Below are 24,475 nucleotides of genomic sequence, written 5' to 3'. Positions count from 1 at the left end.
TGGGTTGATGGCCCATTGGGCCTAGCCTGCTCTCCGCAGCTGTGTGTGTATGTGTGTGTTGTGCGTGTCCAGCTGACTCACCTGTGTGTGCCCATATTGTTTGTATCACCTCTGGCCAACCCTATAAGAAGACAAACAAGAATCATGTACCATCAGTCTTGAGAAAGGCAGGGCTCCTGCCGAAACGTCGACTACAAATAAACTTGGAAACAGTATGAAGCAATTTTTCACTTTTATATATATATATATTGTAGTGTGGTAATCTTCATCGATATAACCACTGACATGCGTCGCGTGCTGCCGCTCTCAAGGACGAAGAAGTTGCTCGCTGCCTTGCTCTTTCGCCACGCCTGACGCTTCGCTGCGAGTCTCCCCTGAGCGGCTGGAATCATCTGGGTTCACCGAATAAACACACCCCTACAATTGGTGCAGGTGCTGCTGGGTACGTTCCCGTCCACCCTGGAACTAAGAAGCCGCACGTTACCCTCTGCTTCCAGCATGCCGGACGACACTGCCACGACATCGTCGCCCCTCCCAACCACCGTGCTGTGTTCTGGAGCTCTACGGCAGCGTGATCCGTGCTTCTTCAGTGGCACAGCCGACCAGGACGTCGACGATTGGTTGGCGGCATATGAGCGCGTCAGTAGCTACAACAGATGGGACGACGCTATCAAGCTAAGCAATGTAATCTTTTATCTGACTGACGTGGCGAACCTCTGGTTTCGCAACCATGAGGCAGACCTGCCATCTTGGTCTGCATTTAAAAAGAATTTTGCAGAAGTGTTCGGCCGCCCTGCAGTTCGCAAGCTCCGGGCAGAACAACGCTTGCGTGAGCGCACTCAGCAAGTCGATGAGTCGTTCACTAGTTATATAGAGGACATCGTGGACCTATGCAAGCGTGTCGATCCGCTAATGACTGAAGCGGATAAGATCGAGAACATCATGAAAGGCATCTCTGACGACGCGTGCCAAATGCTCTGGGTAAAAAATCCTGCCACGGTGAGTGACGTGATCAAGCTTTGCCACAGCTACGACGTGCTTCGTAAGAAGCGCGCTTCTACCCGGCGGTCCGGTGTTAGAGACGACGCCATCTCTACACTTGCGCTGGGCGGTTCTACCCCATCAGAGGACAGCCCTTTACTTCAGCAAATCAAAGCCTTCGTTCGAGAAGAGGTCGCCCGCCAGCTATCGCTGGTCCCTCAGTTACAGGATAGTGGCCGCCTTGTTCCTGACATGGCTCCGTCTTTGGCCCCTACCATACGGCGTGCCGTTCAAGATCACATCGCTGACGTCCTTCCTCCCAGCTCCATGCTCCCGCCCAGCCCTGTGCTGCCGCCCAGCCCCGTGCCAGCGCAAGTAACGGCACCACTGACTTACGCCCAAGTTGCGGCCAGGCCGCTCATGCCATCAGCATCTCTTTCCTACCAGGCCGCTCCTTCCAACCTTCCTTCGCCTTTGCCTGGGTCTGCATTCCATGTCCCTATTCCAAGGGTACGCCAACGCCCTACGAACCCTTGGCGTACCGCGGACAACCGACCAATCTGCTACTCTTGCGGGCTGCCGGGCCATGTCGCACGCCTTTGCCGCCAACGCCTTCCACCTTCTCGACCTGAACTATGGAACTACTCCTACAATACAGACCAGCCCTCGCCGAGAAATCCGCCCAGTTCCGAATTTGTATCTCGTGACAATCAAACGTACACAACTCGCCGATCACCTTCCCCTCGTCGCCGTTCCCCGTCCCCACTCCGACGTTCTACCGGCACCGTTGAGGGAAACTAACAGTCGCAGTTCCCGGGGCAAGAACTGCGCTTGGTTCGAACTCTTCAAGTCCTCGGTGTTCTCCCACTAACGTAATTCAAGTGTTTGTCGACGGCGTCGCAGTACTCGCTCTAGTCGACACGGGCGCTGCCGTATCAGTCATCAGTGAAGCTCTTTGCCGTCGTCTTCGTAAGGTGACCACCGCACTTTCCGACTTTTCGCTTCGCACCGCCTCATCACAGCACATTCATCCCTCAGCGGCGTGCACGGCCCGTGTTCTCATCGAAGACGTCTTATACACCATCGAGTTTATTGTACTGTCTCGCTGCTCACACGACATCATCCTGGGCTACGATTTCCTTTCCACTCATCATGCCGTTATTGACTGCGCCCGCGCGGAAGTTTCCTTTTTACCTCTTTGTGATACCGTCTTGTGTGACGTCCCTACCCGGCCTGCAAAACTCCTCGTCGCCAGTGACACAGACATTCCTCCATTTTCTGCTGCCCTCGTTCCACTCTCCTGTGAAAGCGTTATTAGTTCTACTGTCTTCTTCACACCTTCCGACGCCGCTTCACGCCATCCCTGCCTCCTGCTTCCATTTGCGGTCCTCAAGTTCGAAGATGGCCTTAGTGCAATGTACGTCTCAAATCCATTTTCGTGCCCGTCCGTCCTGCTACGCGGCGAGTGTCTCGGTCGTATTGAAGAACTTGATCCCGCGCTTGTAAATACTCTTCCTGCAACGCCTACTTCATTAGACGTTAATGTGCTCAGCTCTTGCGATACAGCGACCGCTTCGACACCACCCGATGTTCTTCAACAAGCTATTGACGCAGATCTCCCACCCGCACAACGCGATCAACTCGCTGCTCTTCTACAGAACTTCACTTCTGCCTTCGACCTTCCTCACACTGCTCTGGGTCGCACGTCTGTCGTTACGCACGCAATCGACACTGGTACAAACGCACCTTTACGACAGCGTCCTTATCGCGTGTCGGCCTCTGAGCGCCAAGTCATTGCTGACAACGTGGACGACATGCTTCGCCGGGGCGTCATACAGCCATCTAACAGTCCATGGGCTTCTCCGGTTGTTTTGGTCACCAAGAAAGATGGTTCCATCCGGTTTTGCGTCGATTACCGTAGGCTTAACAAAATCACGCGCAAAGATGTCTATCCTTTGCCGCGAATCGACGACGCCTTGGACTGTTTACAGGGAGCCGAGTATTTCTCCTCTTTGGATTTGCGCTCCGGCTACTGGCAGGTACCGATGGCTGATAATGACCGCTCGAAAACTGCCTTTATAACACCGGATGGATTATACGAGTTCAACGTTATGCCCTTTGGCCTCTGCAATGCCCCGGCTACTTTCGAGCGCCTGATGGACACTGTTCTTCGTGGACTCAAGTGGCAGACCTGTCTTTGTTATCTGGACGACATCGTAGTTTTTTCTGCCGACTTTTCTTCTCACCTTCTCCGCCTAAAGGATGTCCTCACGTGTCTCGCCGGCGCTGGGCTTCAGTTGAATTTGAAGAAGTGCCACTTTGCCGCTCGAAAACTCACAATTTTAGGCCACGTAATTTCTAAGGACGGCATTCTTCCCGACCCCACCAAACTTCACGCAGTTGCAGAGTTCCCGAAGCCAACCTCCCTGAAGCAGCTTCGGAGCTTTATCGGCCTCTGCTCCTACTTTCGACGTTTCAACTTGAACTTCGCCTCTATCATCGCTCCTCTGACCCAGCTCCTTGCCGGCAGCTCCGACCTTTCCGCCTGGACTCCAGCCTGCGATAAAGCCTTCGACACTTTACGCCGCCTTTTGGTTTCGCCGCCCATTCTACGCCACTTTGATCCGGCTGCGCCTACGGAGATCCACACTGATGCCAGCGGTATTGGGCTTGGTGCCGTCCTTACCCAACGTAAGCCTGGTTACAGCGAGTATGTTGTGGCATACGCCAGCCGAACATTGACAAAGGCAGAATCTAATTATTCAGTCACAGAAAGGGAATGTTTGGCCATTATTTGGGCTATCGGAAAATTTCGTCCTTATGTGTATGGTCGACCGTTTTACGTTGTGACCGATCACCACGCTTTGTGCTGGCTTGCCTCTCTGAAAGACCCATCCGGTCGCCTTGCTCGCTGGGCTCTTCGTCTCCAGGAGTTTGACATTCATGTCATTTATCGATCAGGCCTGAAGCATACGGACGCGGATGCTCTTTCCCGCTCGCCATTGCCTAGAGATAATTCGTCTGACCACGTCTGTGCCTACGATTTGTCGACTCTTACAACTATCGACATGGCTACCGAGCAGCGGAATGACCCCTGGATCAATGCACTTTTGAATTTTCTCTCAAGTCCTACTCCCGGTCATTCATCCAAAGCGCTCGTCCGCCAAGCCCACCACTTCTCCATTCGTGACGGTCTTCTCTATCGCCGCAATTATTTGCTTGATGGACGGAAGTGGCTTCTAGTCATCCCGCGTCATCTCCGCGCCGACATTTGTGCTGCGTACCATGGTGACCCACAATGTGCTCACGGTGGCGTATTGAAAACCTACACGCGCCTACGTCTGCGATTTTACTGGCGTGGAATGTACCGCTTCGTAAGACATTTCGTGCGCGCTTGCGAATCTTGTCAACGCCGCAAAACTCCTCAGAAGTCCTCTGTTTCGTTGCAGCCGTTACCCTGCCCTGCTCGTCCGTTTGACCGCGTTGGCATAGATCTCTATGGCCCTCTTCCGACTACTCCTGCTGGAAACCGGTGGATTATTGTGGCAGTAGACCATCTGACTCGCTACACTGAAACATCACCGTTACCCTCTGCCTCTGCAAGAGACGTTGCTTTGTTCATTCTCAACAACTTGATTCTTCGCCACGGGACTCCGAAGGAACTGCTCAGTGACCGCGGACGCGTTTTCTTGTGCGACGCTCTCGAGGCCCTACTGAAAGAATGTCGCATCATTCATCGCACCGCTACTTCTTACCACCCTCAGACGAATGGCCTGACAGAACGCTTCAACCGTACTCTGAGTGACATGCTGGCCATGTACGTCAACGACGCTCATTCCAACTGGGACCACGTTCTTCCCTTCGTAACCTACGCGTACAACACTGCGATACAGACCACCACTGGATTCTCTCCCTTTTTTCTTCTTTACGGGCGCGAGCCAACCTGCACAATGGACGCGCTTTTTCCCTACCGCCCTGATGTTTCTGAATCGACGCCACTCTCGGACGCCGCCCAGTATGCAGAAGAATGCCGTCAGCTCGCTCGTTCGCTCACAAAGGAAAATCAGTGGCAACAAAAACACCATCGTGACACTGGTGAGGCGCCTTCATATGCGCCCAACTCCCTGGTGTGGCTCTGGGTTCCTGCCACAACCGCCGGCCTGTCAAAGAAGCTTCTTGCTCGGTATCACGGTCCATACCGAGTCCTTCAAAAAACATCTCCTGTGAACTACGTAGTTGAGCCCGTTACGCCATCTGCGGACTTGCGTCGCCGTGGACGCGAAATAGTTCATGTGGACCGAATCAAGCCCTACTACGATCCGTCTGTCCTTACGGCACCATGAGTCGCCAGGATGGCTCCTTCTCTGCCCGGGGGGAAACTGTAGTGTGGTAATCTTCATCGATATAACCACTGACATGCGTCGCGTGCTGCCGCTCTCAAGGACGAAGAAGTTGCTCGCTGCCTTGCTCTTTCGCCACGCCTGACGCTTCGCTGCGAGTCTCCCCTGAGCGGCTGGAATCATCTGGGTTCACCGAATAAACACACCCCTACAATATATATATATATATATATATATATATATATATATATATATATATATATATATATATATATATATATATATATATATATATATATATATATGTATATATATATAGGTGCACTGGAAAGTCTGTTCCGGATGTTGCCTGAAACCTGATTCAGGAAAACACATATCACTGTCCGGAATACCCGGGTTCGAACCCGACCTCGGCGGCTGCGTTTTGATGGAGGCGAAACGAAGAGGCGTCCGTGTGCTGTGCGATGTCAGTGCACATTAAAGATCCCCAGGTGGTCGAAATTACTCCGGAGCCCTCCCTGCGGCGCCACCTTCTCTCTCTCCGCGTTAGCAGCGTGCTTTTATTGGAAGCACATAATTGGAGGTATGCACATATGTCGTGCGTTCGAATCCCTATCGCAGACTAGCCTCCAGCCTGACTAGCAGATAGATGCTAAACGGGAAGAAAATGGTATGCCACCACCCTGAACTCTGCGCAAGAATGGTGGCGTCACATTTTTGATAGTGAAAAGAGGAATTCTTGCGACACATGAACGTCCATTAGACACGCCATTTCAACAAATGGTTCAAAAAAGGCGTGAAGGGACGGTGCTCTGCCGCAGGGTACCTCTCGTGCACGCCAATATTTTTTTATTTATTGCATTCAAAATACACACTATGTACACAGATACTTTCATCCTTATTTGCGTAAGTAACATGACTAAAGTTCCCTCAATTACATTAATGTTTCAACGGGTGGCAGCCAGCCGGGTGCTGGATCCAGAATTTCTACAACTTCACAATACCTAAAACCGCTTCCTAAAGTATTCTCTGACGGCCGTGTGTCAAGATCTACGTAATGCACTGTCATCCTACTTTTCTGTATACCATTCAGCAACAACACCATTACAAGGTCACATGGTATACCGTCCGCGCTTTCTTAGAGGGGTATCCGACACAGTGAGGGTTAGGCGGAAAATACTGAGCTCTTTGGAGGAAGTCCAGAAGAAAACTGCCACTGAGTAGTCCAACAAAATATTGTCAATGGTTTCATCTTTTTTGCATGGTCTTCCCAAGGCACAAAACCTTTTCTCTCGCAACCACGCTTTGATAGGCAAAGTAGGTAAAATTATTAGGTAAAAAAATAGTCTAATTTGAAAAAGAAATTGTTTTTGGCTTCAGGGGTAATTTCAGGTTTTTTTTTTACTCTTTTTAAAACGCCTTGGTATGCCCTGTGCAGTACATGGTTCAATACAATGGTGGAGGGAACAGTGAGTCACGTATATCGCTGGTAAGTTTTTTCCGTATCACATGACTAACATAATCAGATGAAAACTCGCTATGAGCAAGCCAGGTGTTTGTAGAACTTTCAAATATCTATGAATAACTCTGTCCAGCCTAAACTGAAAAACAGCACGTAAAAAGAGGTCCTTAGCATCCCTAAAGAAACAAACGCGGTTAACCAACTGCCGTATAAGTAGGTGGCATAAACCTCCAGCGCTTGCGCTTCGGAACAGATTACTTCTACTCATTTATTCCCTAGTGGAACCCCACAAGAGCACATGCAAATCTGGCAGATTTGGGCGGGAACATGTAGCATTTGCATCAAGTACCACAGCATACTGACCAAGAAAAGATTACAAACTGCCGAACGTCTAAACTTTGACAGGTGCAGTCCATCAAACTCTGGTGATTTTTTTCTCAATTCTACAGCCTTGTTTCGTCAAAGGTTCATTATCAAATTAAATTCAAGAAAGGCATATAAACATTTAGGTGCAGTTGCCTATGATGCATTGGCGACGACAGTCGGAGTTCAAGGCCATTCTCCATGCGAAATTCCAAAGCATGCTCCTTCATTTACCACGCTGCCACTTTCTTTGCAGAAGCTTTAGCTTCTGGAACAGCCTGCAAAATGCTTTTACATTTTGCAATAATATCATCAGCGTATGCCGTCACACATGAGCCTTCGTACAGTTGAAATCCTTTAGGGCATTGGTTATGGATGATACCAAAGCAGAATAGTTCAATATCGATGCAAAACAGCAATGGTGAAAGTGCGAACAGGCGGTATTAAAAGACGCACTAGTGTTATAAACATACAGAAGGCGCGCAGTGTTCTGGGATATATGTGATGCTACACAGGCATTTGTCGTTGTTGCTACAGTAGGAAGAAGGAAAAGGGAATGCACGGGCCTGCTACTGGCTCTGTAGCTGAGCTACATCCGCTGCCTCGTGCGGACAGAAAGGAAAATAGAAAAGAAAACAAAAGAAGAGGAAGAGAAGGACACGCGTCGCGACAGCCGTCGGGGTGCAATGACGGCCTACAACAGACAAAAAGTCTGTGGCAGGCTAGCCCCAGCCGCAAGCGGCGGTGACCTGCCTGTCCCAGCTCCATCAGGGGAGGAATTGCATTGCAATGGTGCAAGCGGACTTGGAAAACGCGTTTAACGTCCCTCACAATATTTTTTTCCCTGCTGGAGCACGTCAATGTTGGAAAGATGATTCACAATAGAGTGAAATGGCTTACAAGGGATCCACAACATGCCTTACATTGAACAAATAGGTTGGAAAATGAATTCGGGTTGAAACGTCTGCATGCCGTCGTTCCACTCGCCGATTCCTCAGTGGCTATGGAATCCAGCAAAGCATAGAAAATGTTTTTCCTCAGCTCTACCAATCGTGTGATTGCTTTTGAGCTAAAATATGTCCACTCTCCTCCTGATTAGGACTTTCACGGCAACCGATTAGCAAAGAGAGTCGAGGAGCTTAAACTGTACGCAAGTCATATTATTTTATTCGGCTCGGGTACGCCTTCAGATGAGGCCTCATATTAAAAGATATAACAGCAAAATTTGTAAGCTCGTATAGAAGCAATGCAAAAAATAGCAGTCGCACACAGCGAACGAGTACACGTTTCAAGCAATGGTTGTGAAATTCTTTCAACGCTTCAGGGGCTGCTATTCGGTGGTATTTGCTGACAGCAAAGATGGTGGCAAAGGCATCAAGGCTGCAGAAAATAGTCATATGATGCTTTTCTTACCCTCTACGGGGATTAGGCCTTCTCAGCTGTCTTGACGGCTCGACTTTGTTGCTCATAAAGAGGTCCTGTGGCCTGAGAAGTTTCACCAACGATTTACCCATTCAAAAGCAACTAAAATAGTTTAAAATGTTTTCACGAAAGGCATTCAATCTGAGCTGGTTACGTAGGGATCTATTAACACGTTCAGGCTTTCATTACAACCCCTTGGGTCGAGTCTCCGTGCAGGCGAAATGCCTAGATACCGAAGGAGGTGAGACGAGTTGGTAGCTCACCTTCCGACGTTGCACAGGCAGGTGGTCCTCTCGTGTCTCGCCTCAGCGACGATCTCAACGCGGCCATCGCGCGGGCACAGGTCGCAGTGGTCCGTGCGCGTCTCGAAGACGGATGCCAGCGTGAGCTGCACCCGACCGTGGGGCCAGGCGCGGGCGTCGAACGTGTAGTTGCACGCGACGGCTTGTTGGTCGGCGCCTCCCAGGTCGCCCAGGTGCACCGAGAGCGTGCCGCGCGATGGCGAGTCTGCGTCGCCTGCAGCGAAGCGCCGATTGCAAGCAGTGGGGCTCACCCGGTTGTCATACACGGCCGCGTTGATGTGCCGCACCTGTACAGGAAGAGAGCGCCGCCGTCAGCCACCCACCAAAGAGGATTGAGAGTATATTTATTCCTCCCACCGCCAAGACTATCTGGTGCAGGTTCTCAAACATGAAATGGCGAGAAAACACTTTTGACGCAAAGAAGAACTGTGCCGTTACTTGAGCAGTGCTGCTGAAAATGGCTTAACCTTCCCATTGTTGGATGCAACTCGAGCCTGCAGTAAGCGCCACAAACAATTCCTCTGTGACAGAAAGCAGTCCGCTCTCATAAACTTTAATGATTGCCTAAATAGAACAGTTAACTGCCGACCACATTAGAAACTCAATAATGTCGATGCCTCGTGCTTCAAAACCTAATTTGATCGCTGTTAAGCAGAGTAATGCACGCGCTGCTACTCAGGCCCCCATTTAGAAAATGTTATTGTTTTTTAACTTGTATTATACTATGGAAAAGTACAGCGCAGACTCGGGACGACTAAAAGGGGAACCACATAGCGTGCGTGTCATTATGCTTGTCGTCAGGCTTTCCTTTTTATTGATTCATAGGAATTGTCAACCTGGGAAAAACATTTGGATGAAAACAATGAGCGTAGGCACTTTTCATTCAAATTTTCGGATTAATAATTGTTTGAAGGCCGATAACTTGACCCTTTTTTACGCCCCCTGCACGGCCTATAGGGGCGCCAATGAAATCCGCCTAGCGGTCGTTTTCAAAAGTCCTTCCGGGACGCGAGTTGTAGCTGCTCATGCATCGCTCTCTTTAAGGCATATCGCTTCCTTGGCCGAACTCACGAGACTTTAATGCGATTTCGCGGAGGGTCCCGTGTCGCAGAAAATTCAACGTCGTCGTCGTTCGCCATGAACGAAAAATCTCGATACAAAGTTCAAGAGCAATTCGAAACGTTCAGAATAACGCGAAACTTCTCAAGGGTGTTCCGTAACTGAAGGAAGAGCTGAAATGAAAACTGAGTCAACTTTGAGGGGGTGTGGGAGTAGAACGTAGGGTGTTGAGAGACACACACACGCTCATAGGTCGCAAATGCTTTCTGGTTCAAGCTGAATGAAGGTAGACCTACTGAATTCGCGATGCGAACGGGGTCCGACAACGCAGTCGTGTTGTGATCTTAATGGGCAATGATTAAATAAGCGTCCCAATGTTTAAAGCATACCCCACGGGCTTAACCGTAACGATAGATTGGATCGTGGCAATGACACATTTTATAATAGCGTATACAGTCGGAAATGGGTGAAACGTGATAAAGCGAACGCTTACAACCTTCGCTTCATAAAGCTTATGCACTTAGGTAAAAGGACAAAATATTTATAGATGCGGCTCTTAACCAGCACCGCTTATAGGCCAATAAATGCATGTGCAGTAAAAACTCGATTTAAGAAAGTTTAGGGGAGCCTCGTGTTATTCATTAAATCAGGAACTTCGTTCAATCAAGAGAGACATTCCTAGGCCATTTAAGCCGATAAAATCGATTATTATACGGTGTAGCAGCGTCAAGGAAGTACTACGGCATCATAATTGCGAAGCATAAACTCGATGAAAATGAAGTTGCGTTTTGAAGGACGCAACAGCGCAACTTATACCAAGAACTAAGGAAGTTGTACTGTTACGTCTTCCGAAATGTAATAGCAACAATTGCCCGCTATGCTATGTTGCTACATTGAAATTACGGCCTACTTAGCGCTCCGCCACCTTATTGTTAAGTCGCGAGATGCGAGCGTCGCCACCTTCTCTTTCTCCTCTTCAAGTTCACGGAGGGACGGACAGAGAGAGAGAACGGCTTATGCTGCGGCTGTGTGGCCTCTCCGCCTCCTGAATGCTGAACCGTGTGACGCGCGCGTTGCCAACTTCTCTTTCTCTGCTTCAAACTGATGAAAAGATGGAGAGTGAGCGGCTTCGGACAGACATCGGTGAAGTCCGTGATTGCGGCCAGTAGTGCTACGCACTAAAAAAGCCTACGGACGCCTACGGACAAAACGAAACCGACGGGAAAGCAGCTAGCATGCATTCCTGTTTGTTTCATTCTGTCTCTGTCCGTTGTTTTTTTTCGACGCTAATGCCATTGTCGTAGTTATTTACTTAATGGGATGGTAGCGCTGGATAGGAATGAGTGACTGAGTGCTGTGAATCCTAAAGATTGATCTTTATTTTAGAGAGCGGCTCTTCGGCGCCCGTTCCTGCGTTTCAAGACGTTGCCGTTGCCCCTCGTGATGGAACTGCGAAGAGGAATTAGAGAAATATAAATCTCGAGCACTCAGCCAAGCGGAGTGGGAGCAGAGCTGGCCCACACGGGTCTCTCTGAGCAGCGCAGCCTGCTCATCAGGGCCCGGGAAGCAGCCCGAGCCATGGTATCCTGGACTGAGGAAACCACCCACGCTATTCCGTTAACCAATTAAACTTTACTCTCTCTCTCTCTTGCCCCTCGTAACGAGCTCCGTACCAAAAAGAAAAATGTACCATTGGGTAGAGCGTCATGGAAAGGTGTGCATGACTTTGTCGGTGCTGTAAAAGAGGAATTAGTAACTAACTAGTAACAAGTAACTATTAACGTAATCATTGGCGTCGCCGTTGTCCCTCGTAACCAGCTCCGCAGGCAAAAAATAATGATGCCCTAGGATAGAGCGTCAAGGAAAGGTGTGCATGACTGTCGGCGCTGTAAACGAGGAGCTAGGTGGAAAGGTATGCAAGTGGCAAAATGGTTGAATTGTGGCTGAATTGGGTAATTAATTAGATTCAATAACAATAATAATTGGTTCACACAAAGGGAAAGGCGCAATGTTGGCCACACTTGTTCTGTGGACACCTAACCGCGCCGTAAAGGAAGGGACGACGATTGGAGTTAAAGCGGAAAGATTGAAAGGGGTGCCGTTGTGGAGGAGTAATTTCAACAACCTGGGGATCGTCACCGTGCACTGATATTGCACATTAGACGGGTTTCGTCTACATACGGGAAAGGAATGTACCAGTATCTGTTACTCACGGAAGAGCAGAGGTGGGCATTTGACCTCAAAAACCTCGACCTCACCTCAAACTCAAAAAATATTTGGCGACCTCACTCAACCTCAACCTCATCAATTGAGGTTGAGGTCCCCAAGGCGACCTCACCTCACTTTTCAGGTGACCATTGGCGACCTCACTCAACCTCACCTCAAACTCAAAATGAGAGGTTGAGGTCGGGCGCTCGACCTCAAAAAAAAAAATCATTACATTAAACCGTAACTTAAAGCAAATATACATTTCTCGATAATCCTGGGGTATATAGGCTAGCCAGAATTTTGTTGTATGAAGGCTGTATTTTATTCCTAGTTTTATACAACAATTAATATCCCGGATAAAAGCAGAAAAACTCCTGACACTACATGTCCAACTCTGCACTAAAGTGGCAATCCTCTCTTCCTCCTCGCCTACCCTTTTGTGGTCGGTCTCAATATAAGGCCTACATGGGTACCACGTTTCTACACATAGGCCCATAATGAAATACAAAGAGTTTATCCTATCTGACCCACGTGAATAAGATTCGTATTAGAAATAAAACAAGCCAGTTCTTACTATAAACTGAAAAGACAAATGCTGTTGACCCTAATGACGACGACAACATTGACGATATGCTCTTTTTCTTTTCTTGCAACATAGCGCTAAACAGACAGGGACACAGCGAGACACACCGGACGGGCCCTTTTTTTTAGCCCCTGTCCCGTATGTCTGGCTGTGTCCCTGTCTGTTTAGCGCTATGAGGCAAGAAAACCGGCAGCAACTCGCCCAAGCTTCTATCCTTGCTCTTTTTCTTAATTCGAAAAAAAAAAAAAGATGATTGCCGAGCTTTTTTTTTAATACACTGTACACTGTCTTTCGACAGAATATATTAAATTAGGAAAAAATAGGAATACAGTCGTGCCTCGTTAGTATGGACGCTTTGGTTTCCGACCACAACTGTCCATAAAGCGAGTCATCCATAATAACGAGTCATGAATAAAAACGAAAAGTGTATAATTGAGAAAAAAATATAATTAATGGCAGCTGTATTAATTAATTTAGGTGTTTAAACACAGCCGAGATGTCGATGCTCCTCTTCTCCGTGAATATGTCGACCCGAAATGTCATGTTTGTTCTTAAACCTTGTCAGCCATCCTCTTGAGTAGCTGAAGTCAGTAACGCCTATACAGAGCGTAGAATAATATTTCTCAGTAAACATCCCCCTGTTTACTGAACAAAAATTCCGTAAGTCATCACAGGTAAAACCTATCAAGACGGAGGAAAAGAAGCACCCATAATGTTGCCGAGGCAGCGAGCTTTCTCTTGAAGCATTTCGTCACTCACGACAGCACCATTCGTGTGCACATTCCCGAACCACATTAACAAGGGACTCCATTTGTTCGAACTGTGCTGGGCGCTGTCGGACTGTGGCTTTTGCTGCGATGCCGACGTTGAGCCATTTATCGGAGTCCTGTAGTATATGTAGATGGTATACCGTCGACCTGGCGAGGCTGAGGCCTAGTTGAACTTGGGTCCAGTCTTTCATGGCTTGGATTGACTGAGATGGCTTTTGCCGCTTGTATTCACAGATTTCCCGCTTCCCGCCTAAGTTCAGCTCCGTTCCTTTCTGCTTAACTCCCGCCATGCCAAAAGTCAGACTAAAGTTGAGGGTTACATATCTAATAAATGTTTTTCACCACCACCACCACCAAGATGAAGTACAGTTTAGAACGACGGCTAGCCGACTACGAAGAGCTCAGACCTTGTCAAGGCCGCATCGTTGTCTCAAGGCGAAGCCGACATGCGGATCGCTGTGGTGCAAAATGTAGCAGTTCGACAGCGCAACAGTGACGAAAACCAGGAGCATGAGAAGGAAGGGCATCCAGGACGGGACGCCCGGTCCTGGTTGCGTGCTCGTCGCCTTTCCTTTGTCGCTCTACTTCGTGAGTGGGTCTTAACCCTGACCGAAAAGCGTTAACGGCTTCATGGAACACACTTTGTGTTCTGGAATAGAAAAACTTCAGTTCCCACCCCCAATTATGGCGCTTGTCTTTCTTCCTATTATTTCTTTCTTGCGCTTTTACCGGCCTCTCTTCTCTTCACGTTCAGCAGAATTTATTGCGACCACATGTTGCTGTTTTCCCGACTGCGGCCTCTCGTTCTCCCGGTTCCCTCCTTTTGGGGTCTTAGTTAGCTGACCCTCGGTTTGCTGTGGACGATCCCTGCCGTCCACCCTCCTTTTCTCCTCCTCCTCCCTTCCTTTCCGCTCTTGCGCCCCCACCCCCTCCCTCCCTTCCTAAAACGACGACACGCCCGCTTTGGTTCTTTCCAACTCCACAGGACTCGTTCAGGCATCCGACCGTATCGGCTTTCGCATAGGTTCCCGGCCTGCGCACCCTTCTTTAACTTGCTTTCGGACTCTCCTGCATTTTTCAAACGATGTCCATATTAACGAGACAAAAATACATGGGCCGAATAGGCTGTGGGCATTCACCCCCTGTCTATTGTTCAGAGAGCGAGTTTCTATATTAACGAGGCATAAATACATTGAAAAATCTTCGCCCCCAGAAAAACTGTCCATAATTCGGGTCCTCCTTATTAACGGATGTCATATTAACGGGGCACAAATTTTCCATAATAGCCACTCATGAAACGACTTGTGAAGACTAAATCCTCAACGAAGCAAACAAAAGAGGAAAAGACAGCAAAACACTAATTAATCATAGAACTCGGCCAACGCCGAATAAACCTTCAGAAAATTTCGAAGGGGAATGCTGTTTATCTTATGAGGTCCCGACCGGCCACTCTTGGGCGTTTGTTTATAATTCTGTGATCCCGTGGCGTATTGCAAGAATTGGCGAAATTGCTTAATTGCAAGCATCGGAACTGCTAGGAAAGTGGGTTAAACGTGAACCACTTTGCTGTCGCGAACATCGGCTCGCCCGTCAAATTTCGCCGGAGCAAAATGTCCAACTCCCTACCGCCTAAAAAAAAAAAAAACAATATAAATACATGTGCGCCCGAACTGAATACTGGCTGCCATTTCGCCAACAATTTTGAGACGAGCTTTTCTGTGGTATTCACTTGTTTTCCTTTGAAGACTGAACTAATAAATTGCACGGTGGTGTCTCCGAAGCTGCTTCGCCGCATGCATCGTACGTGAATCTAGGGAAACCGTTTCCCCGTTAGTGTCGTATAGTTACAGCCCATAAACGTAAAATAAAGACAAGAACAACAGAAAGGAGGCGAGCAAGCAGCCCGGAGGGACCGCGCTCCCTACTGTGCACGCGCTCCTCCCTTCGCCATCCGTGGCGAAGTGGCGTATGTGTGCCAGCTCCGCTTTCAGAGTCTAGATCGCGCTTTCCAATACTTGCAAAAGAAAAAGAAAAAAAAAAGCTAAATGACCGCGCCGGTAAGTGGAAAGGTGGGTTGTGCTATGGGGCCTCTGAAAAGATGCCAAAGAAAGAGCCTAATGTGAGGGAAGAAGCCTGTTCTCTTTTCGGCAGTGTACGAACTTAATTGACATACAAGAAAATATATATAAAGAAATACCATGTTGACAAAAGTAATAACAAATGTCGCACACTAAAAACAGAAGAGAACTGCGCTTCCCAGAGCGTATAGAAGGTTTGAGACATCGACTTAGTACTGCATTCCTCAGTGCAAGCATGTAATTGGTTTCATTCACGTATATCTAAATTGATTTTTAAAGAAAAAAAAAAAAACAACTGTCTGAAAAAATTATTCCGACATCTGGCCACAAAAATTTTCATCCGATTGATTTGTCCGTCTCGAGCAGACGGGAGCACAAAAGAGACACGCTCAGTTTGACACCAAAATGTCGAGCCGGAAACCATCTCAACAGTTTCTGGCTCATAAAAACATATAGGAGAACGCTTTTTTTTTCTGCGCCTGAATAAAAGATTTCAAGAGAAACCTGATATTATGAAGTTAAGAATCCCTTACGCTCCTCCTTCCTCCTGCATTGCTTGATTTCACTAGAATTTGAGAAAGAATCAAAGGTCCTTAGCGGTGCAAAAACGTTTTGCTTTTCATTGGGCTTTACTGTATGCAAGCCCCATATATTTTTTTGTCTCTTCTATCTCGGCAAATAGTTAACATGCGCAGGCTTCTTTTCTGTATACCAGCTGCGTCTTATAAGCGGTGCCGTCCGTTTCATCCTCTTGCATGTTTTACCGCTATATTGGTTATATAAGGAACACTAGCACCTTCATCCGATTGCACTTTTTCGGGGCCGCCTGTTAGAAGGAACAAGCAGCACACGACCAAAGAGAGGTTATTCTGGAGATTGTAAGAATATAAATTTACAGGACCGGAATATAGAACGATGACGTACCATTCGAAAGGGAGGACTTCGATAAAATGCTCAGATGGTATTGTGCCAGTTTTCCTTTCTTTTTTTTATCTGTCAGTATCACGTCCTCTAACAATTTCGCTGCACCATTTTCTGTAAAGTTTCCGTGTAACGTACAGCGGGGTCCTTTATCGAATGTAAGACAGCAGCCGTGACGTCAGCGCCTGGAAACGGGCATGCACACGACAAACAGTTCTGCTTCGCGCCGTCTACGCAAAAGACAATTTGCTTCGCTTTTTAATTTGCTTGTTTGTTTGCGGCATCTGACAGAAGCACCGTGGGTCAGAATGAGTTATGTGCTTTGCGCGCTCCTGGGTGTTTGAGCCGGCGGCAAGCATCATCACAAACAAGTCAGAGGAAACGGGGGTGGCGGGCAGGGGGCATGGGTAGTTCGTGCAGTAAAAAAAAAAAAATATCTCCTTCCAAGAAGACCAGAGGGAAGCGTCCTCGGGCTGCGGACATTACGGTGGAATGTCGAAAGCTGGGCAGGGGCAGCGGCATCCGGTCGTCCGAACGGGGGGTAACCAAACACCGAGAGTCGGCGGGCACACCGCGGCAGTACGTTCGAGCTCCGCGTCAAAAGGGGCGCTCTTCGAAGAAATCCGCGGCAACAGCAAAAAGCCTGGACCTCACAATTTCGACCTCACACAATGATGACCTCACTCAACCTCAAACTCATGCGTGAGGTTGAGGTCCAATTTCGTGACCTCACTCAAAACATTTCGAGCTGTCGCCGACCTCACCTCAACCTCACCTCACTCTGTGAGGTTGAGGTCATTTTGAGGTTGAGGTCGACCTCATGAGGTCGAAACCTCATGAGGTTGCCCACCTCTGCGGAAGAGGAGCTATCCTCTCGGACAAGTTTTTGTGGCTATGCAGTCAAATCTACACAGCCAAAACGTCTCAGCTCACTGTGCAGCAGAATATAGTTCTTTGATAAATTACGCGTATCGTACTGTGGAATATTATATCACGACAGAAATGCCTATGTTATTTTTACATCAAGGTTGTACTACAATATATAGGCCAGTATAACGTTAGTGTTGTGGATGGATGGGTGGATGGAATATAGGAGCGTCCCCTTTGAAACGGGGTGGTAGCAGTAGCTATCATGCTCGTTTTTCTCCCTATATCCTAATTATTGATTTAGATTGGTTAACCAAACCATCATTCTGTTTATTAAATTTTTGTCCCTACATTACTAAAATTATGTCACTTCTCTGCTTTTCAGCCACCAATCTTCCAGTCGTTTTTTGCTAGTTTCTAACGCCGGTTTATTCACCCGGCCACTGGTATCTCTAAACCCCAGAGCTTCAGGAACAGTGATTGCATCAACTTCCGGATGTTGTGCATTATTGTGATCCGCGCCATCTTCCGGGAATGTCCTGAAGTGCACGTCGGCTGCTGCGGTTGCATCTGTACTGGCGGTATCGGTGCACTTGCATAATGCGCTTGTTTCGCCAACATACGCAGTGCGTGATATTCATTACCCGCGAACCTACGTTCGCTTAGGTCCTGAACAAAGACATTTCTGCGTCGTTGGAGGCCATTATTACAAGCAAAGGTGGAAGTGAAACCCAAACTGCACCTGAGGCCAGATATGCCAGAACTGCATGGTGTCGTAACACCGCGACGGAAGCTCCGGCCCTTTAGCCTTGGCTCCATAGCCAGAAAAACGTGCCCGCGAGTATAGACCGTTTTGCCGAAAACAAGCAGGAGAGGAGGAAAATACTCTCTAACTAGAGTTATTGCGCCGACCCATAGTTGTCAGTACCGAGTGGGCTGTGCATTCGCACACTTCATGCATAGCATTAGGGGCCTTGCGCCTCGGTATATTGTCGTGTAGGAGACATAAATATCTTTATTAGCGCTCTTTTTAGTCGTAATGTCATCAGGACGGCAATGCGTAATTGTGGACTGCACAATCAAAGAAATCGCAAGATGATTGCCGAGAGCGTATGCGGAAAGCATGCAACGACAGCCCGAGTGCGGCTGTGATATGTTTCTGCGTCACCGCTTTCCAGTCCATCCTGATTTAATTCACCGATGAACGTTTTGTGTAAGCTAGACAGACATAGCACCAATGATGGACTCACGAATATGATGTCCATTTTATTTCCGCCGCCGTAGTAAACACGCACGCCGCACCGGCCGGGCCTCCCGCAAGCCCTCCAGGGCAACCCTATGATGGATCTCTTCTGCCAGCGCCAGAAGAGCGTGCTAAAAACCGTTCTTCACTTAAACAAAAAGCGGACTGCAAAAAAAAAAAAATACTTCTTGTGTATCTCTGGCCAGTACCGTATTGTTGATAACTGCAATACAAGTAAGTTTCTCAGCACAGACAGTTGCCGCTACTGCGGCACGCGGCTCATCGTCTGCACGCTGCATGGCTCCGCTGCTAAGGCGTCATCGCAATTTATATAATTTTTTATTAATGCAATGGGACCTGCAGCAAATAAGTTCCACGAGAGACCATTTACTCTAGCGCTGAACAATTACAGAGCGCTGAAAGGATGTGCCTTCGATGCGAAACAATTTAGGCCTAACGACGACTAGGGAGTAGCGCACGGCCATGGTGCCGTCGTCCGCCGCGTCAGCGGGCGGCACCGCTTTCGTAGGCGCTGCTGTAAGTGCTGCGAATTTGTCGTCTTCGTTCATGGTGTGGCTGAGAGAGACGTTTTGCTCAACAATACGCGTGCAAGCGATGCTGCTACGACGGGACGGGGATACGCTATTGCTGCGCCACCGGACGTACACCGAGGCTACATAAAAACTTCGGCAGATGGTACTTTAAAAACTGCTTCTTTTGTGTGCTGTACTTGAACCGTGGTTTAACTTGAAAATACAATGTTTAAGCAAGAAAGCTCGATCGTATGCTTTTCGCACTCGATCGCCAGCGCACCACAGATACGCATGCATTCGCCAAGCTGGGTACCCGATAGCAGCGGTTAGCGGCGTAACCGCGGTGAACGCTGCCCGTGCCTTTCATGCGAAATGAAAGCAGCGCAACATCGGATATAAATATGCACTGTCGAGAGCAAATACACGACATGAAATGGGTCGCACTTCACCGTAAATCAATGCAGCGATGACTGGAAAGAAACTTCGTAGTATCCGCTTTCGGTAGCTGCCCGTACGGTTCATTCGCTGTGTGTGTGTACAGTTAACATTGCGATTATAAAATATATCTTAAAATACATGTATCGTGAACGATACAACAGATACAACCTCACAGTTAACTCTGACGAGTTCGGCCTGTTCCTTCGCAGTCGCCCCGACCACTATGTGCAGTTTCCAACAGCTGCCGCCATGCCAAACGGATGGTATACGGTTTGCTGGTGCACTCAAACAAAGCCCAACATAGCACCAAGGTGTCGGATAGCTTTCACGAGCACCGCGAAACAGCACTTTTAACTGGACCCCGATGTTGCATATGATTCGCCGGATTTCAAACAAATACGGTGGAGCCCGGCAAAAATCGTGCCAAACACTGTCTAGAGCGGTTGCTGTCGGCAGGATTCTGTACGGGGCACCTGTCTATGAGTTTTCTAATCGCGACGTTAAAGACATCGAAAAGCTACACAGGGCCACTCTTCGCACCATTACTGGGCTTCCTAAGCACACGAGAAATGAAGAGCTGCTTAAAATGGTCAGCATACCACCCATACAAGACATTATAAGAGAAGCAAAAATAAGAATGCGATCCCGACTGGAAAACACGACCCAAGGGCAGCAGATCATGGCATGGGACAACCGAATCAACATTGCTCCGAGGCCCCTGGGGACAGACACTTCACCCCCGTGGGAGGCGCCGGTAATCGCACTAAGGCCACAGCGACCTATTAGTAGGCGGAATGGGGTAGCTAGGCAACTTTTAGCACAGAGAACTGCCCTCACAAGACCACTCAATACAATAGACATCTACACTGACGCTGCAATTAGAAATGAAAGGGTGAGTGTGGCATGGGTGTGTGTGCCAGCGCCTCAGCACAACGGACAGCACACGTGCCACCTACCTGGAGGAACAATTTTACACTCCGAGTTGCTTGCCATATGGGGAGCCATAAATACCATTACGACCGCTGCAGCCAGAAAAGATAACTTCAATGGTTATCGAATTTTAACCAAATCATATGCAGCGATTGCAGAGCTGACGGCACCAACTACAGACGACGCAGTGGCCAAGGACATCAGAAAGAGGCTGAAGGGAATGCGGGAAGTTGGAATAGAAATTCAAATTATATGGACACCGGGACATACAGGCACGGACGGGGGAAACGCAGCCGCGCAAGCGGGTGGGCTTGCTGAAACGTAAAATGCCCCACACCCCAACTCCATGCCTAAACCGATAGACTTAAATCCTTACCAAACAATGCTCACTAAAGGCTCCTCTGGCAGATCGATGATGCACTATGTACGCACCAAAATAAAACACGACAGTAAGCTTAGATTGCACGAAGCGACACCAACGCCGGTGTTTGAGGACACGAAAGGGCTCACTAGACCACAAGAAATATTTCTCAACAAAGTAATAACAAACGCTGCTTACACACCGCACATACTTGACAAGTGGTTTCTCCGAAGACACGAAACACTCAAACACAACATATGCACGCACTGTCAGGAACAGTGTACAGCAGACCTGGAACATCTTAAATGGCAATGTCCATCGTTTTCACGAGGAAGAAACAAAATTACGCATATTCCACACGACGACATGCCCACATTAGCAGGTCAGGTTATATCAAGTGCCGAAATAGAACACTCCATTGCTACATACGGCAGTGAGAGCGGCCTGCTTCGAGTAGTGTGAGAGAGGTCGACTTAGAGCGCGAAGATCGGCCGCATGGCAAGCAACAAGCAACAGCTTGAAGAACCGTTAAGACGAAGAAGTTACACTCCCATCCCTCCTAACTCCCCAAGAACCCAAACAGCGGCCGAGAGCCATCCCTTCCTTTCAATAAAGGCTTCATTCATTCATTCACACTGCCGCATCACAGTATCAACACGAACGTTCAGTTCGTGTTGATACTGTGATGCGGCAGTGTGAATGATGGAGCCAAGAGGAGCCGGAGCGGACTTTCCCAGTTTGGCTCACACGGGGCGCAGCCATCAAACTAAGATGGCTGCGCAAAGCCACCGAAACTAAAATCGTCTGTAGTTGAATATGTGTGAAAATAAAAAGTGTGTAATTGCACGTAAATGTGTAGCTCGAATTATTTGCCTCAATCTATCGGAAAGCTGAAACAGCTGATGAGCTGCGCTGAAATTTCGCATTAAGAACTCACGTAATCGGCGGCAATATTTTTTTTCCGCGAAGCTCACACCCAAAGAGAAACTGGCCGAAGGTGCCGCCGGGGTCCAAGAAGTACCGCCCTGCAACTAAGGCAGGGACTAACTCCCGAAGCGCGGGATAATCACTCTGATGGACAAAATAAAAGTTATCTCACTTTGTGTTGGCCTCTAGAGGCTTCCTAGCTGCGTCATCTCTTCCCTCTCCCACTCTCACGCGGGGATGGGAAAATCGCCGCCTTTCAGCTCTGGTCAGGAGGGATACGCGGCACGCGCCTGTAGGTTTCTACATCATTCCCCCGCAGGGCACTGCCCAATGTTTAAAAAAAGGTCAATGCGAATTGGTGGACTGCTGCACCTCCCACTACACGCGTAGCGCGCTGGTGTTGGGGAGTTGTCAATACGGGCCTGCTTCATGCGGTAAGTAGACACAACCTCGCGTCGGCCTTTGAATGCCCAGCGTGAAATGTTTTCCCGTGGGGTGGAGCACCGTGAACGGACCATAGTACGGCAGTGTAAGAGGTCGTGACACGGCGTCACGTTACACAAAAACCTGGGAGCAATATGCCAGTTTCGAGTGCTCATAGACGGGTCACGTTGCTGGCTGACGAGGCGGCGTGGCACGAAGCTTTCCCATGATGTCGCGTAGCCGGCTTGCGTAGCCAGCAGTGGGAACGGCTCTTTCGTCATTGGGTCGTGTGAAAAATTCGCCGGACAGTCGCAGTGTTGTTCCATAGATGAGCTCAGTGGCAGCCGATGTCAGATTTCAACGTTGTTCTTATTCGAAGGAGGAGGAGCTGTGTTCTCCGGTCGCTGCTTTCAGCTGGCGGTGAAAACGGTCCAGCATGCCATTGCTCTGAGGGTGATATGCAGTCGTTGTTATGCGAGAGGTGCCAGTCAGCCGCATTATGCTGGCGAATAGAGCAGATTCAAATCGCCTGCCTCGGTCAGTCGTGACTGTCGAACGCACCAACCAGCCAAAATATCTTCGTTAATTAGACACGTTACTTTTGACGGCAATGAAGCTGCTTAAACGGCGCCTTGCCGCAAACGCTAAAAGATGCTCTTTTTGACGAGAATGTATATTACATGGCATTTCGTTACTGAATTAAAGTATAAAAGGTGCCTAATTAACATTAAGTAATAATTTATCTGTGCCTAAATACTACGGACTGAACCTCGCGACTGTCATAAATTCTCAGTTATTGTAACGGATATAGGAGATTCTATTTCTTTCAAAAGCTTGCGCACGCCTAACTGGGACACCCTGTATAAAGGACGGCTCGGTCCTGCTTTTTAGAGCGCAGCTCTTTGGCGTCCGTTCCTGGGTTTCGCGTCGGCGTCGGCCTCGTAACCAGCTCCGCCCCCCTTTCATCCCCCCAGCGCTAGCAGCGACCGATTGATACTGCTGGATGCCGCTGACGCCGCTAGAGAGTCAAGATAACGTGACTGCATAGAACACCGTCGCCGCCATGCAGAAAGAGGAGGGGAGGGTCCCCCCCCCCCCTGTTCCTGTGTGGCGGATAGGGTGCTCTTCAGTTGCCGACGCGCCGGCTATTTCACCTAGGCCCCGGCACGTCGACGAATAAGTGACCACCTTCCCACGGCTAGACCTGGTTCTTGGCGCTGCGGAAGCGAGGGTATCATATTGTTTGCGTCGGCATCGGCGGCGTTGTCCCTGAAACCAACTCCGCAGCTGGGGTTGACTCACTATCGGCGTCAGCAGCATCAGTCAGTCGCTGCTATCTGTTCCCTCCTCCCTTTATCGCGTTGTCCGCTTGCTGCGCGCGCTTCTGCCCCCATCGTTTGCCGCTGGGTGTACACGCCGCCCCCTCCCCCCTCTTCCTGCGAGTCTCCGGTTGTCAAAGCGCCGGCTCGAACTTAATTCCTTTCTTCGCTCCTCCTCCAATGCAACCCCTGTGCGGTGGCAATCAGAGAGCCAGATCGGTGGCGGCGGATCTGTATATGTGCACCACCCGAGCCGACACCGATGTTAGTAGTGGGGGACTTTAATGTTGACATAAAGACAAGCAGGAATTTCTTCACACTTATGCGGGAGAACATCCCGTTCCTCTCGCTCGTAACGCGTCCCACGGCTGTGACAACCTCGCGAGGCACTTGTATAGATCTCGTCTTTGAGAATCAAGCATTGGTGTACCAAGTCGAACATATATCAGTCTATTTCTCCGACCACGAAGCTTCCTTCATGACTGTCAAGAACTGTTAGTGGAGTCTTTGTTAAAGGAATACGTGTGAAAAATAAAAAAAAAATCTGTGATAGCGCATACATGTGTTGCTCGATTTCTTTGCCTCAATCTATCGAAAAGGTGAAACAGCTTATTTGCTGCGCTCAAATTTCGCATTAGGAAGTAACGTAATCGTCGGTAATTTTTTTACGTCCACTGACTGTTGGACCCTTGTTGAGTAATCTTTACGAAAACTATCCCGGTCCTTTACCGAGTGATATATTAAATTTGATTTTGCCATGACCTCAGTAAATGCCTTTTAAACTACGGGCAGTAAGCTGGCCTCACAATGTGGGATGTATCTTGAAAGCTTCAAAATATTAATAATAGGGTATTTGATTCAAAATCATTTTACCTTTGGGGCAGTATTGGGGCGATGACGGACACCAGGAAGCAGGTAGAAGGATTTAATTAGTTCGTGAAATGA

The 24,475-nt window shown here is 48.6% G+C and overlaps 1 protein-coding gene across 1 annotated transcript in view; it reads right to left on the bottom strand.

Moving 5' to 3' along the window:
• Positions 1-24,475, bottom strand: part of LOC146187821 (uncharacterized) — a 250,092-nt gene that overhangs the window by 68,696 nt on the left and 156,921 nt on the right. The window contains exon 10 of the mRNA XM_084604926.1: positions 8,832-9,157. Within this exon, the coding sequence (XP_084461052.1) occupies positions 8,832-9,157 (326 nt within the window). The remainder of the gene's footprint in view (positions 1-8,831; positions 9,158-24,475) is intronic.

This window comes from Amblyomma maculatum, chromosome 5, assembly GCF_055883805.1.
Source record: "Amblyomma maculatum isolate TAMU_Amacu chromosome 5, ASM5588380v1, whole genome shotgun sequence".
NCBI lineage: Eukaryota > Metazoa > Arthropoda > Arachnida > Ixodida > Ixodidae > Amblyomma > Amblyomma maculatum.
Note: the sequence above shows the minus strand (reverse complement) of the source record. Positions and strands in the feature narration are given on the sequence as shown.